The sequence below is a fragment of the Anolis sagrei genome, chromosome 5 (assembly GCF_037176765.1).
Source record: "Anolis sagrei isolate rAnoSag1 chromosome 5, rAnoSag1.mat, whole genome shotgun sequence".
Classification (NCBI taxonomy): Eukaryota; Metazoa; Chordata; class Lepidosauria; order Squamata; family Dactyloidae; genus Anolis; species Anolis sagrei.
In genome coordinates, this window is record NC_090025.1 from 89728862 (window position 1) to 89747339 (window position 18478).

At 40.9% G+C, this 18478-nt stretch overlaps 1 protein-coding gene across 13 annotated transcripts in view; it reads left to right on the top strand.

The window, feature by feature from the left end:
• The window catches only part of PPFIBP1 (PPFIA binding protein 1), a 218219-nt gene that overhangs the window by 111907 nt on the left and 87834 nt on the right, over positions 1-18478 (top strand). For 7 of the 13 annotated variants that reach the window (XM_067468858.1, XM_067468860.1, XM_067468861.1 and 4 more), the window contains 4 exons: positions 3127-3219; positions 4820-4934; positions 5957-5989; positions 15603-15664. In XM_067468858.1, the coding sequence (XP_067324959.1) occupies positions 3127-3219; positions 4820-4934; positions 5957-5989; positions 15603-15664 (303 nt within the window). The remainder of the gene's footprint in view (positions 1-3126; positions 3220-4819; positions 4935-5956; positions 5990-15602; positions 15665-18478) is intronic. The other 6 variants (XM_067468859.1, XM_067468865.1, XM_067468862.1 and 3 more) reach the window with 3 other exon arrangements.

Here is an 18478-nt window from a genome sequence, read left to right on the forward strand (position 1 = left end):
AGAGGCACTGTCTTCTTAACTGTAACTAACTGATGGGGAAATCCTAGCTTCTAATCTGGGCAGTCTGTACTTGCCTCTGTTGACGTGGAGCCCCTGCACCCGGTACCAACTGCGTCTGGCTTCCGCGAGTGACCCTTGCCTCAACAGAGCTTTGTAGACCTCCAGGGAAAAAGAAGGAGTTCAGGTTGCTGTGATGGCCGGCTGGAGTCCCTCAGCCAAGCTGTGGCTGTATGTCTCCTGGCCAAGCGTAGGGCTGTATAACCCCGGCCAAGCTGTAAAAGACGAAGCTTTTCTACAGGAGCCACTTCGTTCTATGTCCTGTGAGAAAGGCTTCTCTGTGAGAACTAACTCAAAATGGCTCCTGTTCCCTCCAAAACTCAAAAAGGGGCGGGACCAGGAAACCTAACCATTATTGACAGGTGGCTTGCCCTATGATTGCAGCCAAAAGAAGCCACCTATATGCAGGGTCCCTGAAACTTAGGACTGCAATAAACATTAAATGTAAAAGCAAACAGAAATGGAGCTCCTGGTACAGCTGTACCAGCACAGTCACTGCAGAAGCAGTACCTATTGATTTATTCACATTTGCATGTTTTCAAACTGCTAGGTTATCAGAAGCTGGGGCTAACAGTGAAAGCTCACCCTGCTCCCTGGATTCGAACTTCTAACCTTTCAGACAGCAAGGATCACTTGTTTGGGGACCTACACATTACCTTGCATAAAATCCCTGTCAATCCTCAAAGGAAACAGGTCTTAGAAGTTGGCAACGCCCTCCTTAGAGAAATGGAAGCCATCATTTCCAGACCGGGTGGGATGGCTCGAGAAATGTTCTCCCTCCCGGGAGCAAAAAACTCAGAAGCTCACCAGGCTCCTTAAGCCTCATCACCGCCCCCCGCCTCACATTGATTCATGTAGGAACCAATGATACTGCTAGGCATACTTTTCAAAAGATCATAAATGATTTTCGAGCTCTTGGAAAAAAAGCTAAAACAGTGTACTGTACAGATGGTCTTTTCATCCCTCTTCCCAGTTGTACGACACGGCCCTACAAGGGCCAGAAAAATAGTACAGATCAATAACTGGCTTAGAAAATAGTGTCAGGAGGAACGCTTTAGCTTCCTCGACCATGGCCTGCTTTTTCAGGAAGATGGCCTACTGGCAAAGGATGGGGTGCATCTCACACAAGTAGGAAAACACCTTTTTGCTCACAAACCTCATTAGGCGCACTCTAAACTACTCCTACCGGGAAGGACAAGGAGATGATAGGGCCGCTGTGAGGAGAAGATGGGGCAGTGCTGAACTACTTAATGCCTTCTTTGCCTCAGTCTTCTCACAGAAAGAAAGTCATTCTCAACCTCCGCAAGATGGAGTGGATGAGGGATTAGAGGACATCCAACCCCAAATTGGGAAACAAGTCATCCAGGAATACCTGGCCGCTCTAAATGAGTTCAAGTCCCCAGGGCCAGATCAGCTACACCCAAGAGTATTGAAGGAACTAGCGGAAGTCATCTCAGAAACACTGACAATCATCTTTGAGAGTTCCTGGACAACGGGAGAAGTTTAAGCAGATGGGAGGAGAGCAAATGTGGTCCCAATCTTCAAGAAGGGAAAAAAGGACGACCCAAACAATTATCGTCCGGTTAGCCTCATGCCAATACCAGGCAAGATTCTGGAAAAGATCTTGACAGATTAGAAAGATGGGCCAAAACTAACAAAATGAAGTTCAACAGTGACAAATGCAAGATACTCCACTTAGGCAAAAAAAATAAAATGCAAAGATACAGAATGGGGAACGTGTAACTTGAGAGCAGTACATGTGAAAAAAGATCTTGGAGTCCTTGTGGACAACAAGTTAAACATGTGCCAACAATGTGATGCAACGGCAAAAAAGCCAATGGGATTTTTGCCTGCATCAATAGGAGTATAGTGTCTAGATCCAGGGAAGTCATGCTACCCCTCTATTCTGCCTTGAATAGGCCACATCTGGAATATTGTGTCCAATTCTGGGCACCACAATTGAAGGGAGATGTTGACAAGCTGGAATGTGTCCAGAGAAGGGTGACTAAAATGATCAAGGGTCTGTAAAACAAGCCCTATGAGGAGCGGCTTAAACAGCTGGAAATGTTTAGCCTTCAGAAGAGAAGGCTGAGACATGATAGCCACATATAAATATGTGAGAGGAAGTCATAGGGAGGAGGGAGCAAGCTTGTTTTCTGCTGCCCTGGAGACTAGGATGCTGCACCACCAGGGGACCCTGGTAAAATGGTAGTACCATTCTTCCTCCCTTTTCACCACAGAGCTCTTCCCAAGATGCATACTAACTTCTGGCTGGGCTCTATGATGAAAGAGGAGAGGAGGCAGCACATCAACATGGGAGGCTTCCTGGTTTGCCTTCAAAGCAATAAGGGGAAGTTGGGCAGCAATGCTTCCCCTCATGGGATTTGGTGGGAGGGGGGCAGGGTAAGTCGCACAATGTGGGGCGAGGAGTGATGGGTCCTCCACCCCCCTTGCCGGGACCTCCATGGATTCACCACGATGCGTGGCGAATTCTCAATCTAATGCAAATAAGGTCATGAGATAGTGGCAACTACAATGAAACTGATTGTGGTGTCTTTTGAATGTATCAAAATGGAATAGAATGTTGATTCATCTTCTATTTGTGAACTATTTCACAGAGCAGCCATTCATAAGGTTAAAAAATGATTTTTAACGTTTAAGATGTATTGTAAGGAGACATATTGTCTTTAGTGTACACACAGAGAAAATTACACAAACTAGTTTTCCTTCCAAGGAGTGGTCCTCATGTTCCCTGGTTGATTCTTCTTTCTGGTTTCTGCGTGCATCTAGAAATTTAAATGATACATTTTGACCATTTTAGAGGAGAATATGATTGATTACTTCCATGCACGAGGGCCTCTAGTTGCTAATGGCAGTCCAACTGGACAGTTAACTGTACCAGGTCTTACTTGGAAGTGCTACCTAGTTTAAAGTGGGTTTCTTGAATGGGCTTGCTTGGGCTGCTAATGTCTTTCACTGAAGGCCAAACCTAATCTTAAGCAAAGTTATTTTTAGCCTTGCCTTTTTGCTACCTTTACTTCTCTTTCACTCCTCTGTCTCTGTTACCAGTCTTTAATGGCCAAACTTTCTAGCATGAAAATCAAAGTGGGCCAGATGCAGTATGAAAAGCAGCGGATGGAACAAAAATGCCAAATGTTAAAGGTGTGGTAGATTTGTGAGACCTGGTTGTGAATCATTTTGTTTTCCATAACTTGGATGATCCTGTGTTCCATCTTCTGTCTGTCTGTCTGCCTTTCTGTTAGTGCAGTACATGCATTGAGTTCTTTACTATTTCTAAAAAAGAAGGCCTAAATTAAATTGCTGGTTCCAAATATTGAATCAGTGGGATTTACATATGTGTTGATTAACTCAGCAGCAGCTTATTCAGTGGAATTTGCAACTGGATTTAATGTAAATGTTAGGTATTTGACTGTACTCCTTTTATTTAACATACTTTATTTTGTGGATTTCAGAACACATACTGTTAAGCAAGCATTGTCTAAAGTGAATTTCTAGCATATTCACTTGGATTATAACCCCTTAGCTAAAGGTTGATTTATATTAATCATTTCCACATTAAAAATTTATGCTGTTTGAACAGTTCTTTTATAGAGGAGCTTTTGAACAAGTTTTTGTTCTCTTGTGAATCTACAGTTCCCAAAATGCTTAGGGAAAGTCAAACCCCAGTTAAAATTGCTGTAAAATTAATATTGAATGGATTGATCTGAGGAAAGTTGAAGCTGTTGAAGTTCATTGGTTTAAATGTCAAGTTTAGTTTGCACAGAGGGCTTTACAAAATGAAGTTTTGCAGTAAGCCATCCTTTTCAACAAGTAAAGTAGATCATTCTGGATGCATTAACATGGAAATAATTGGGTGCATAGTACTAAGATGGAACACTGAGTGCTATTATAATAGGTGCATTATTTTATTACACACCAGGATAGAAATTTAGTTACCAAATTTAGCTTATATATGGTTAGTCTTACATAATATAAAATTTGCCACTAAAACATGCATGTGAACCATGCTATTTTCACCTTTCATTTGCAAATGGTGGCTGCTTTGTGGTACTACATGTTGGTTTGGATATGACTTGTTGATAAATATAGAATCAGAGCAATTCATATTTGCCTTTACTATAATGCAATACCCATATGAGGAAAAATGCAGAATTTTATCAATATTATATAAATATTATATGCATTCACATATGTGCATAATTTCACTGCACTGTGAAATTATAGTTTGTATTGTGAGCATGCTTGGAGTTGTTAGTTGTTTTTGCGTTAAGTGTGCAATCTTATGCATATGTTACTGGGAGTAAGTCCTATTGAAAACAGGTTTTACTTCTGTATGTATGTGTATGTCTCCCCCCCCCCCTCTCTCTGTATATGTGTGTGTGTGTGTGTGTATATATATATATATGAGAGAGGGGGGGAGGGATAAAATTGTCCTGTAAGTTTTATCTTCCTAATATTTCTGGAACTCTCTTATTAATGTTTAGAAGGAAACATAAAATCATTTTAATGTCATTTTTCAAAATCAGATCCCGATATGATTTCACATTTAAGTAAGGGGTGGGTTTGCTTGGCTGAGAGACTGCTCCCAGTTTGTTGTAAAGATTGACATGGCTCGACAGGATTTTAATCACAGACTTTCAACTTAAATACCCCCAGTAATTTTAAAAGCAAATGCTAGTTTAGAATCTTTGAAATGTATGCCAGATTCTAAATAAATATATTAATTTTCCAATTTGCACAGGAAGAACTAGCATCTTTAAAAGATAAATTACAACAAAAAGAAGCAGAAATAAAATGCTTGCAAGAAAAACTGGTTCACCCGGTGAAGGGAGAAGTGCTTGACATAAACGACAGAGGTAAGACAAAACTAAGATTAATCTGTTGAACTCCCCAAATCCATGGCTCATTGATTGTTGTGGTTCATAATTTTAGTCTGGTATAAAACACCTTGATTAAACGAACAGTCATAGATTCATGTGTGCATGACTGTTCAGATAATTCATTCCAGAAAAAACCTTTCCAACCAAGATGAGCATCAGATATGCCTGCGTGTCTCCTTATTTGGACAGGGACCATTTTGATTTAAGGGTGCTTTCCTCTGTCAACACGCACCTGGATCAGGGAACTGTTATCTGGGATAACGTGGTAGAGCGCAGCTAGCCCACTCATAGCTTTCTTCTTCATTAAAATGAAGAGGCATATATCTCCAAGGTTCAAACAGAAATAAGATTCCTGTCTGGAAAGTCATCAATGAATAGGTCTAGAACAGATTGTCTAAGGAAGTCCATAATTGAAATACCTATTTACATCTGTGATCCATGTTTTGTGGTTTGGACTGCATGAAGTTATAGGTGAATACCTTTGTATAACCATGGATACATGGGATTACTGTCAAAAATGAGTACTTTTAGGTTCAAGACTAGAAATAACGAGAGTTCACCATATGTTCAGTCTGGAATGTATAAAACAACATTATTCTAACATTGACTGGATTCTGCTTGGTTACGCAGCATACTTCGAAATAACATATCATGGATGACTTCATTTATGCAATTATTATGCCATTTTACTCCAAACCTGATCTCAAGGCATAACTATTAGCTGTGTGATATCAGCATCAAAATAGGGATGAATAATGTAATGTAAAATGAAGACTTTCCTGCAGTAACATACAAAAAACATAGTTTGGTTTCAGAAATATGATACACTTTCAGTTACAATACAAGTGATGCATATCTCATTGTGCAATGTTTTTTTTCTGTCTCGAGAATAAATCAGTTGTTGATATTGCATATGGATTTATTTTTATTCATGTTGAGTTTACTTTAATGCTTATAACTTCCATCTAACTTTAAATCAAATGGATTTTCCTGCACAGATGAAAAATGTAAAAAGAAGCTGAAAGACAAAAGTAAGGTTTTTTTGTGTCTTTCTACATACATTTGGTATCTTTTCCTACTAGAACTCTCTGCACGTATCATTTTAAAACTATTTTAACAAAAATGCTGTTAGATTGTTTCATCTTTCCTCCTCAATTTGAGCAGAAATCATACTAAGATATAGTGAAATGTGGTCTTGTGTCCCAAGTATTACATTGTCCATTTCTTTGGACAATGGATTACAGATAATTTGATTTATTGAGCTAATTACCTTTAAGCATATAGTAAATATACGTTTGTTTTAGCCAGATGATTAACATCATCACTATGTGTTTTCATATATCATGGTTTATTTTCTTTATAATGAATTTTTTCATTTCCTGTTTTTTTATCCCTTAAATGGAAAAAATACTTAGACAATATCCAGGTATGAGATTGGTGGGTTACATACCTGTGACCATGTTTCTTCGAGTGGAATTCTGTGAATTCACACATGTGGAGTGTCTGCACCTGCGCAGGCCCCAACGGAAACTTCCTAAGTTTAAAACTGCAAGTTTTGGGAGTAACCCCGCTCAGTCCCCTCGCAGGGCATAAAAATCGCCCTGCGCACATGCTTCGCAGTTCCTACGCCACAAAGGCAGCAAGAAAGGAGGAGGTTTGCAAGAGGGGAGACCGGACGGGTTTGTGTGAATTCACAGAGTTCTACTCGAAGAAACATGGTCACAGGTATGTAGCCCACCATTTTTCTTCATGGACTCTGTGAATGCACACATGTGGATACTAGCAAGCTTAGGTCCTGGAGACAGGAAAGACAAACCAACACCTTCATAAGAGCCAAAACATGATTTATTAAAAATCAACCATAAAGACAACCAACTCGCCGAGTGAGCGAGTATAACACAGGCCCGGAAAGGCTGTACAGTTCAAGCATAACCCTGAGCATACACATGTCAGAAAGAAGGCCAGCGACAAACAGCTGGACACAGTATAAGAGAGGTAAAGAAGAGCAACATTTTTGCTATCACAACACCATCAATGACAACATTGGGCACACCTGAAATAAATGTTGTACAAATAAGCAGTCAAATGACTCAGAAAAGGGCATAGCATAAACATTAATGCATATCGTTCCATAACAAACATTTTGCATCAGGAATAAACATTGGTAAACATGTCATGAGAGTTGACCAAGTTACAGCACAGAAGCACAATACATGACCAAAAAGTTATTCATTAATATACCCACATACCAAGTCATCAAGGGGGACAGGAAGAGAGAACAGACCTCCCAAAGGCTGTGTCTTTCCTGGTCCTAGTGTCCAATCTATATTGGGACACAAAAGTTAGACCAGATAGCTGCCTTATACATAGAGTCCAAAGGTATACCCTTAAGGAAGGCAGTAGAAGCTGTCATGGCCCTCGTTGATTGGGCGTGGACCGACAGTGGAAGGGTTCCGGAAAAATGCCAGGAGAACAATGTCCTTGTTGACATGGAAGAAGGAAACCACCTTTAGCAAGAAGGAAATGTCCATTAGGAGGATTGCACAGTTAGAATGAAACAGCAGATAAGGTTCATCAACCCACAGCATGGTGAGCTCGGACAGCTGATGAGCCGAGGTGATCGCGACGAGAAAGGCAACTTTCCAAGAGAAGAGTCGAAGGTCGACCATCGCCATCGGCTCGAAAGCAGCCACAGTCAGCCGAGACAGGACAAGATCTATGTCCCACCCCGGCGTCTCAGAATGGACCGAAGGATGCAGGTTGGTATAACGCTTCAAAAAGTTCCTAACAAGGTTGTTGTGAAACAAAGATTCACCATCCAGTTGCTGGATGTGCCACAAAATGGCCGCCAGCTAGGACTTCAGTGACAACAAGAAGAGATTCTTGTCGGCAAAAGAGAGGAGGAAATCCAGAATTGTTGGTACTGATGGTGGGAAAGCCTGTTCGCCTTGAGCTCAAAGAAAATTGTGGAGGCGAATGATACCGTAGGAGTAAGCCTTGGAGGTAGCTGGCTTGTGGGCAAGACGCAGGATAGACCTAACAGCCGGCTGTAGAGACATCAGCATAGAATTCTCCGCACTGTCAGGTGAAGAGAAGGAACAACGGGTGAAGGAGACGGCCGTTTTCCTTCATGAGTACATCCGGTCGAAGAGGGAGTGTGTCGTTCTGGCCTTCGGAGAGTTGTCTGGGGCAAGCTGGGGCCACCAGGATGCAATTGACTCGAGAAGACTGGATCCTCTCGATGACCTTGATGATGAGAGGAAAAGAAGGGATCATGTAGAGAAACCTCTGTGACCAGTTGAGGAGCAGAGCGTCACCCAGGCAGCTGGACATCAGATCCGGGGGAAGATGAGCTCCATACCGAGGAAGTTGATCATTCGCCGGAGAGGCGAATAGGTCAATCTCTGGGCAACCCTAGTGATGGAAGAGTCTCAACAGCTCTTCAGGGTGAAACATCCACTTGTGGGAGGACGATCGAGTTAGACTGAGGAGATTGGCCTTGGAGTTGAGGGTGCCGGGGAGATGGAGGGCAGTGATCAGTACTGAATGATCGATGCACCATTCCCAGAGAGTCATGGACAGAGAAAGCAGCTTCCTGGACCCTGTGCCACGCTGTTTGTTGATATAAAACATGGCCATCATGTTGTCCGTGAGGATCTGGACAGTCTTGTTGGTGACCAGAAGGGCAAACGCTCTGAGTACTTTGAATATCACTAGGAGTTCCAGGTAGTTTATGTGATGGGTCCTCTCCTGCGGCGACTACCGGTCCTGAATGGAGAGTTCTCCTGTGCAGCACCCCCAGGCAAACATTGAGGCATCGATTGTCAGGGCCATGGAGGGGTGTGCGGGATGAAAGGGAATACCCATGCAAATGTGGTGTCGAGACATCCACCATCTCAGAGACTTCCGTACCGGTGTCGGTACCAAGAGAACTTTGGAGTTGTGCTCTTGGATTGGATTGAAGTGGTTGAGAAACCATCTCTGGAGAAGACAAAAGCAGTCTGGCGAAAGGAGTCAACATGACCATTGATGCCATATGGCCCAGAAGGATTTGTATCTGTTTGGATGTGGATGTCGGGGCTGACCTACAACGCTGGGCCTCGCATTGAAGAGCAACGAACTTTGCTTTGGGAAGAGAGACAGTCTGCTTCAAGGAATTGAACATGGCACCGATGAGCTTTATGGAGGTTGTTGGAGTCAAGTGAGACTTTTTGGCATTCAGCTGAAGGCCGAACTTATCGAGCAGGGCCAGAGTTATTTGTACCTGCAACCTCAATAGAGTGGGAGATTGGGATGCAGTTAACCAGTCATCCAGGTATGGAAACACCTGGATCTTCTGTCTTTGTAGATAGGCAGCAACTACCGATGCATTTCGTAAAAGTTCTTGGTGCGGTCACCAGACCGAAGGGAAGAACGTTGAAATGATAGGACTTGGAAGGAGAGGAAACTTCTGTGGCTCAGTTGGATTGAGAGATGGAAGTAAATGTCTCAAAGGTTGATGGACGCAAAGTAGTCCCTGGATGAAGGAGAGGAAGGATGGACGATACCGTTACCATTCTGAACTTTAGGGATTTGATATGGAATTTGGAGCTCAAAGATCAGTCAGAGGGAACCATCGGGCTTCGGTATGGTGAAGTGCCTGGAGAAGTATACCTGCCCGTCTAAGCACAATGGGACGGGATGGATTGCTCCTTTTAAGAGCAAGGTTTTGACCTCTTTCAGGATCGGCGGGGAAGGCTTGGTATTGACGAGAAACCCCATCGGCGGGAGCGCTTCAAACTCTAATGCATAGCTGTTTTCGACAACCTTGAGCACCCACACATCTGAGATGATGAGTCGCCACGCATTGATGAAACGTGCCAGGTGGTCTCTGAATAGTGCTGAAGGCAGATTTTTCAGGGACAGAAGGAAGAGAGGACCCATGCCAGTGACATCGGTACCAAAATAGGAGACAGTATCGTCCGAGGGAGAGCCAAACATGGCGTCAAGAATGGTTGTTCAATGATGTATGGCAGGATTGGGAATGCTGCGGTTGCTGGGAATTGTGCTGCTGCTGCTAAGGCTGCGGGCTTGGAAGAGGTCGAAGAGTTTGTTGATACAGATGCTGATGGTATGGCTGGCCTGGATATCTATGGCGAGTGTGCTGATACCAGCGGGTTCCCTGTGCCTGGGATTGGTTTATGATCCCGCACTTGGCAGCCAAAAGTTTAAAGTCCTAATTTGATTTCAACTTACCATCCATGCCAGCATTGAAAAGGCCCAAAACGTTGAAAGGAAGGTCCTTAATCGCTTGCTTCGAGGACGTTGAAAGGTCTGAAGACCTCAACCAGGCATGCCGCCTAATGGCGATTGCATGAGCAATCATTTTTCCAGCAGTATCACCAGTATGCTTTGCCATCTGGATTTGGTGATGCACCAGAGAGTTGGCCTCCTGCGAAAAAGAGGTGAGAACCGTTTGGTCCTCTTCTGAAAGTCTTGCAAAGAAAGGTTGAGCCTTCTCCCAGAGGATTTGCTGGTATGCTCCCATACAAGCTCCATAATTCACCATTCTGGCCAGAAGAAGAGCCATGGAATACAGTTTTCTACTGACTGCGTCAAACCTTTTCCCCTCCCAGTCAGACGAGGTCGATGATTGCCGGCCTGAAGTCTGTGCCGCTTTAACAACAACAGAATTTGCATCTGCATGGTATTTCAGCCAGTCTATGTCTTCGTCATTTGTGCGATACCAGGCCTCGATTCTTTTAGAGGTTGGAGGTATCAATGATGGTGTCTTCCAAGATGCTTGAATCACATTGAGCAAGTAAGGAAGAAATGGAAGAAGAAGGGCTTTTGAACACCGGGTTGGTAACTGCCTTCGACGTCTGTTTGATTTCAAGTCCCAGGGTGTCTGCCATGCAAACCATCTGGTCTGCAAACGCCCGAACATTATGTGTCTGCAAGGGAGGGTCGACGTCATAGGCTTTGTGTGTCAGTGAACGGTCGAGCCCGAGTGACAGGACTGAACCTGAGTGGCCCGATTCTGGAGCCTCTGGAGCATCTTTGTCCTGGTCCTCATCTCCAGATTGAAACGGTGAAGAGGAGGATATCAGTGGAGGTGGAGTAGGAGGAGGACGAGGATAAGTTGGCGGTGGCGGCTGCTTCGATTCCAAGGCCTGAGCTGCTTGAGCCAAATGGGCAGTCTGCCTTCCTTTTCCTGGCATGGAAGTCGCTGGAAAAAGCTCTTGTCTAACAGAGGTCTGAGCAGGGTGAAGCCGCTGAGCGGCCTAAACTACGGTATCTACCAACTGTACTGGAGATTCTGGGAGCTCCTGAAGAACAGCTCGACATAGTCTTCCACTGGAGAAGGTTACAAAGCGTGCAACGGTTGAGCCAGAGGAACCAGAGAAGAAAGAATGGCCAGACGAGGTAGCAGAGGAGGCCGTTGTGGTCTTCTTCAAAGATGTCGAAGAAGAGGACTGGGGAAGAGCTTTTTTCTTCGCTGGTGGTTGAGCCAAAGCTGGCCCTGAGAGCAACTTCCCAGGGGTAGGCAGGATCGGAGATGAGGTAGACGCTGTCTTTGCTTGATCGGATTCCTCATGCACCCTCTTAAAGGCAATTCTCACAGCCGTAAAGGATGGCGGAGTTGCAACTGTCGAACTCGTGGACCGAATGGAGCAAGCTAACGCTACCGAACTCGTGGTCGAAGACTGTTGAGGTTGCATCATCTCCATCATAAGAGTGTACGGCTGCTTCGATTGCCTCGTCTGCCTCGAGGATTTTGACGTTCCCGAAGTAGTTGACCGAGGCTTTGCTGGCGGTTTTGCTGCCGCCAAGGTCGAGGGCTCAAATAATGAAGGTCCCACCGAAGTCGAAGGAGCCAAAGTTCGTTGGTAGAGAAGATACCGAAGGCGAGCAGCCCTATTCTTCCTAGTTTGAGCCGTCAACTACTGGCAATGGTGGCAGGAAGTAGTAATGTGAGCTTCACCAAGACAAAGAAGGCACTTCGAGTGCTTATCAGAGTCAGGAATCTTCTTAGAACACTGAGAGCAGTGTTTGAACCGCGCAGTCAACATAGCGAGGAAGTTCTGATGCAAGCTTTGTATCGGAAAAAGAGGAACAGCGGAGCGTGCCTTTTATGCCCTGCAAGGGGACTGGCTGGGGTTACTGCCAGAATTTGTAGCTTTAAACTTGGGAAGTTTTTGTTGGGGGCTGCACAAGCACAGACACTACTCCACTTGTGTGCATTCACAGAGTCCACGAAGAAAAATCTGTTAGACCCAGAAGCATTTTGTGGGTAGTCACAGTTGTAACACCAAGCCATACTTGTGATTTATTATTGTAGGCTGTCTCAAGCATCTTTTATGTCATTTAAAAAAGGAGTGAAGACTCTTATGTTTGAAACTTCTTTTAATTGAACCTTAGCCCAAGTCTAGCACTTTATATGGGAATTTGAGACAGATTTCAATTTAATTTTTCTACATGATGGGTAATTAAATTAAATTAAATTGAAATCTGTCTAAAATTCCCATATGTTTATTTTAATAAACATACATAAAAGTAGTTGTCTATAAGATGGATCTTCTGCAAACCTAGCAGTTCAAAAACATGCAAATGTGAGTACATCATGTAAGGAAGAGACTTTAAAACAGTGGTTCTCAACCTGGGGTCCCCAGATGTTTTTGGCCTACAACTCCCAGAAATCCTAACAGCTGGTAAACTAGCTGGGATTTCTGGGAGTTGTAGGCCAAAAACAACTGGGGACCCCAGGTTGAGAACCACTGCTTTAAAAACACTTGCCTCCTGTCCTAATGCCCTGTGCAAATCATGTATGCACTCTTGATGAAGAGGAGTATTCTTGCTAACCATGTTAACCTCACATTGCTCTTTGGAGATAGCACATATAAGTCTCCACCATCTTTTTCATGATCTAGTGCAGAACCTTTCAAACATTCATGTGTCAGCTTCAATGTGTAGGCGTGTTGTATGAATGTAAGGAGAAACCTTTTTGTCTATGTGAAATAGCAATAAATCATATAAATATAGATATAGATAATTATATAGATAGATGTATGAATATGAATGGGACAAACCAATTTGATGGGACAAAGCAATGATTGAGCTGTTTGGCCAGAAATTGAAAAGAAAAGCACAGGATAGTATATGATAGATTTGTGTGAAGCCTAAAGGAGTGCATCAACAACAAATTGGCTAGGATAGATAGGATATAAATAGAAGGTTTCCATGAAATATGTTGTGTCCTCATTCATACTGTACATGTCCAAGGGACGGTGACTAAAATAATCAAGGGCCTGAAGAACAAGCTCTATGAGGAGCGGCTTAAAGAGCTGGGCATGTTTAGCTTGATAAAGTGAAGACTGAGAGGAGATATGATATCCATGGATAAATTTGTGAGGGGAAGTCATGTGGAGGAGGGAGCAAGCTTGTTTTCTGCTGCCTTGGAGACTAGGACTTGGAACAACGGCTTCAAACTACAGGAAAGGAGATTCTACCTGTACATTAGGAAGGACTTCCTAACTGTGAGAACTGTCCAAGAGGTCTCGTCCATCCCTGTGCATACCATGTTGACGTGGCATTGCTCCAGCACCCAACTGTTCTGCACATCACAAATCCTATCCGTGGCCTCATCGTGGTGTGGGGCTGACAACGGTCAATCCAGCTAACACAGAGGGTGCTCTGGTAGGAGCAACCCTTCACTCAGAGCTTTTCTTCTCTTTTCCTCCCCCCCCCCCCCCCCATTTTTCATGTTTTTTCCTGCCTATGTACAACATTAATCTTGTCTCTGAGTAGAATAGTGAAATGCAAGAGCTGAGCTGACCTAAAAGAAACCAGCCGTCTCTGCTTACTGTCATGGCACTGCTTCTGACCTTTTTGAATGCCTAGACATGGAAAGGGCTGCAGTAGCTAGGGGTAGTTGGCCCCTTGGATCGTCATTGGTGCTTTCCCCTCTCTGCGATACGATTCTCGACTTATCTATAGGTCATATCAAAATCCATAATTTTGTCCTAAGGATCTGTCCTCAACGAATACATGAGGTTGACTTTTACATGTGTTCATCTTATCCAGGAAATGTATGCTTTGCTTATGCTACAATTTGCCCACAAGCCAGTATTATATACCATGGTTTGCAGTCTTGGTATTTGGGTATTTTGCCTATGACTTGTTGCTAAATTAGCAACAAGGAAAGAAATTGGAGCGCATGAGATGGCAGAAGGAAAACAGAGGACAAGCAGGAGCATCAGACCATGGTTTGGTATCGCATCTGCATGAAGCTGCTGCATTCTGGCCCTGGAATGAAATCGCATATAAACTTCAACTGGCAGATATGTGTTGGAGAGAGATGCCAAATACATTGTGAATGAATTATAGCTCACATCTAGAAAATCCTTAGTTTTATTGTTTTGGCTGCATTGTTCTTTAGTAGGAAATGAAAACATTGCTTAATTTTAATCATGGATTTGTTATATTCCTAACACTTCATTATTTAAGTGGCATGGATTTTCCCTGTAAATGAGGAGAAAGGATGAAGCACACTTTGTACATATGGCAACTCTCAAGCTCTTTTTCTTATTTGTGCTACATTTTCATATTTTAGTATGAGTTTTCATCACACATGTATGCACAACATCACATCATCAACCTCTCATTTCTACACCATTCTTGGTTATGGCTAAGCATCACTATTCCATTTTAAAATCATTTATTACCACCATTTACTGAATTCTCTTTCCAGCTCAATTTGTTTGAGTCTGCTGGAATAACAAAGAGCTGCTGTATAGGATACTGATGAGGCATTTGGTTTAATTTCTGAGTGCCAGGTTGTAGCCTACAGTAATTACAAAAAGAAAGAAAAGTCAAAGCATTGCATTGTACATTTTACAGAGCTCTGGCAGAATAGTTATGGTAGTGTTGCATTGAGAAATTGATTTAATTTCTAAGTTCTCAGTCACCCTGTTGCCTTGTTTTTTACTCGTGTTCTATTTTGAAATGGTCATATGACTGATCTAATAAATAAATATTATTATATTAAGTTCTCAGTCATCTTTAACTTCTCTGATATAAGACAAACAGTATAAATGTTTTAAAAGAAATAAAAAGTGGGTAAAAGATTCAGATGATCATCATAAAGTTATTGGCTCAGATTTCTTGTCAATGAATAAGTTGCTAAGAGGTGTAGGCAAACTCTTGTCTCAGCCCTTATAAGTGAGAGCACTTATAGTATGGGGATGAAAATATTGACTTCCTTTAGCATGATTTTGTTGTGATGTTTGTTACATGTTTTTAATGTGTGATAATTATCACTTAATATGTGTGAGATATTGTCAACATAAGTCATGTTTAATGCTCCAGAGAAAAGCTTGAAAACATCACTTTTATTGAACTATAAATTCTATAAGTTTCAGCCAGGATAGCCAAAAATATAGAATGTTACTGCATTTCTAGTAGTTGTAATTAAAAAGTAGCATTTCAAACTCTGCACCCCAGAGTAAATGTGTTTGATTTGTTTTCCTTTTCTTTAAACACAAATAAGTGTTCTTTGTTATGCTTGTGCCACATGTTACATTTTATAGTTTGCCAATTAATATTGCTGTTTTTTTCTGTTTGTTTTCACTTAAGCTAATTTATGCACATTTTAAAATGTCCTAGATATTGAAGTACAGAAAATGAAGAAGGCAGTAGAATCTCTAATGGCAGCAAATGAAGAAAAGGTACTAAGCATGTCATTTATATTTACTTTAGATAATTGTACAGTTGGCTCTCCATATCCACAGATGCTGCATCCATGGACTCAACTATTCAGGGCTTGGGAGTATTATTTAAAAAAAACAACCCAAAAAGCAGACCTTGATTTTGCCATTTTATATAAGTATAGGACTTAAACACCCATGGATTATGGTATTCATGGAGGATCCAGGAACCAAACCCCAGCGTATACCAAGGGCCCACTTTAAGTCTACACTGCTTTAAAGGAAAAGGCATGTCTTTTGATTGAAGCAATCATTATGGGAAGGCACAAATGGTTTTTCATTTTCTTGTTTAAATGGAGTGGCCCAGGGGGGCAGAGTCATCCATGGCTGGGTAAAGAGGCATCCTGTGCCATCTCGAGAGCAAAATAGAAATAAGCAGTGAAAATAAACTGATAAAGAAAACTGGATACATCTTTCTTGGATTGGAAAGAATGGGGAAGTGGTGGAGGACCTAATGAGCAAGAAACAAATCTTCAAAGGGGTAAGATAAGCTTATGATAAACTTAAGATTTATGAATGCCGATGGAGGGAGAAAACGAAAGTAAATGAGAATTTGCCATTACTGAGGAAGTCATTAAGAATTTAAAAGCTGGGAAAGCTCCAGATCTGGATGGTTTGGGAACAGAATATTATAAAATTTTTAGAGAAGTACTGATTTCAAAACTATTAGAACTGTATAATGGAACAATGAAAGGCGAGAAGATACCAGAATCATGGAGGAAGTCTTTAATAATATTAATACCAAAACCTGAAAAAGATTTAACAGACCCAGGGTCATATAGGCCCATATCATTAGTTAATCAGGATGCAAATATTTTATCTGCTGTAATAGCCAGTAGAATGAATAAATGTATGCACAAGTATATAAAAAAGATCAGTATGGGTTTGTAAAAGGAAGACAAATGTCAAATTTGATAGGGAGGGTATTAAATAAAATTTGTGTGGTTTAAGAGAAAAAGGTTAAAATAGGGATACTGTCATTAGATATATTTAAAGCTTTTGATTGTATGGAATGGTGGACATTAAGGGAGATCATGAACAAATTTGGAATGGGAAGCAGAATAAAAGGATTACTAGAACAATACTATTCAAGAAATTCAGCGGTAGCAACGATAAATGATGGGGTGACAAAAGAAATAAAAGTGATGAGGGGAACAAGACAAGGATGCCCTCTATCACCAATTTTGTTTGCCATGGTGATAGAATTATTTACAAATGCCATTAGGAAAGATAAGAACTTAGAAGGGGTAGAAATAAAGGAGAAGCAGAAGGTGAGCTTATTTGCCAGTGATACATTGCTATTTATTGAAAATATAGTAGGTAAAATGGATAGAATTAAGGATCATTTAGAGATATTTGGAAAACAACGGGTTTACAAGTTAATTGGAATAAATCAGAAATTATGTTATTTAATTATACAAAGAAGAAAAATACTTTATAGAACAGAGTAAAATGGGGATTCGAATTAAGAATAAATTAAAATACCTGGGAGTAATAGGACTTAAAAATGGAAGAGGAGATAAATGTAGTAGCATTGAGAAAAGAAGTTCAAAAATTTTATCTTGGTTTGGAAAGATAGCATTAGTAAAAATAAAAATACTTCCGAAGATAAATTTTATATTTAGAATGCTGCCACTTCAGGTTACAGAAGAGCTAAATAGATGGCAACAAATGATAAATAAATATTGTAATGGTAGTAATAGAAATAGATTAACAAACAGTATAGTTATGGTACAGATCACAAAAAGAGGGAGGATTAGAACTTCCTAATATTAAAAAATATTATGAAGCAAACAGACTGAGATTGGTTATAGAAGGAATGATAAAAAGGAGGGTGTAGAATGGCTAAGAAAGGATTCAGAAGAAGTGGAGGAAGAAATCTGGAATGTTTTTTTGAAAGAATTTACGAGAAAAGAAATTAGGGAAATTAAAAACCTAATGTTGAGCAATATATTAGAAGTATGGTATAAATATAGTAGAATGTTAATAGCGGATGGTTCAATAATAACCCCAATTATAATGGAAATTTCTATTTTTTTTTAAGTAATGGATAAAAAGTTAAGGGGAAAAACTTAGACAAAATAGGGGATTGGATGAAGGTTGGGATAAAGAAGGAAATGATTAGGGAAGAATTTAGAAAAATAAAATTGACATGGTTCCATTATTTACAATTAGAACAATGGTTTAAAAAGTGGGTAAAAATAATAAAAATGGAAGTAAGCTTTATCAATTTGAACAAATAATACAAAATGGAAGGGATATAGAGGAGCATGAAATGAATGACTAGTAAGGTGTGTAAGATAATTGAAATAAAGCAAGGAAAACAAAAAATAACACCCTCAAGGAGGTCTGGGAAGAAGATTTAGAGATAAAAATAAATGAAACGGAGTGGCAACAATTATGGAGACAAAGACATTTAAAAAATTATCAATACAGGTTAAAGAAAACTACTATAAGTTAATATGGAAATGGTACCTAACACCAGTAAAAATAGCAAATATAAATTTTAAAAATTCAAAAAATTGCTGGAGAGGATGCCAAGAATCAGGAACATATATACATATGTGGTAGTAAAGTAAATAAAGCTTTATTGTCATTATATTAGAATAAACAATTGAAAAAAGAGGATAAAGATGTGATAACAAAGATAAATAAATATACAAATAGAGGAGTGGTACAAAGAAGTATGGAAATTGGCAATAAATGATAAACTGACATGTATATTACAAGTTAAAAGATGTATATGGAAACAAAGTGATTTCGATGATGTATGGA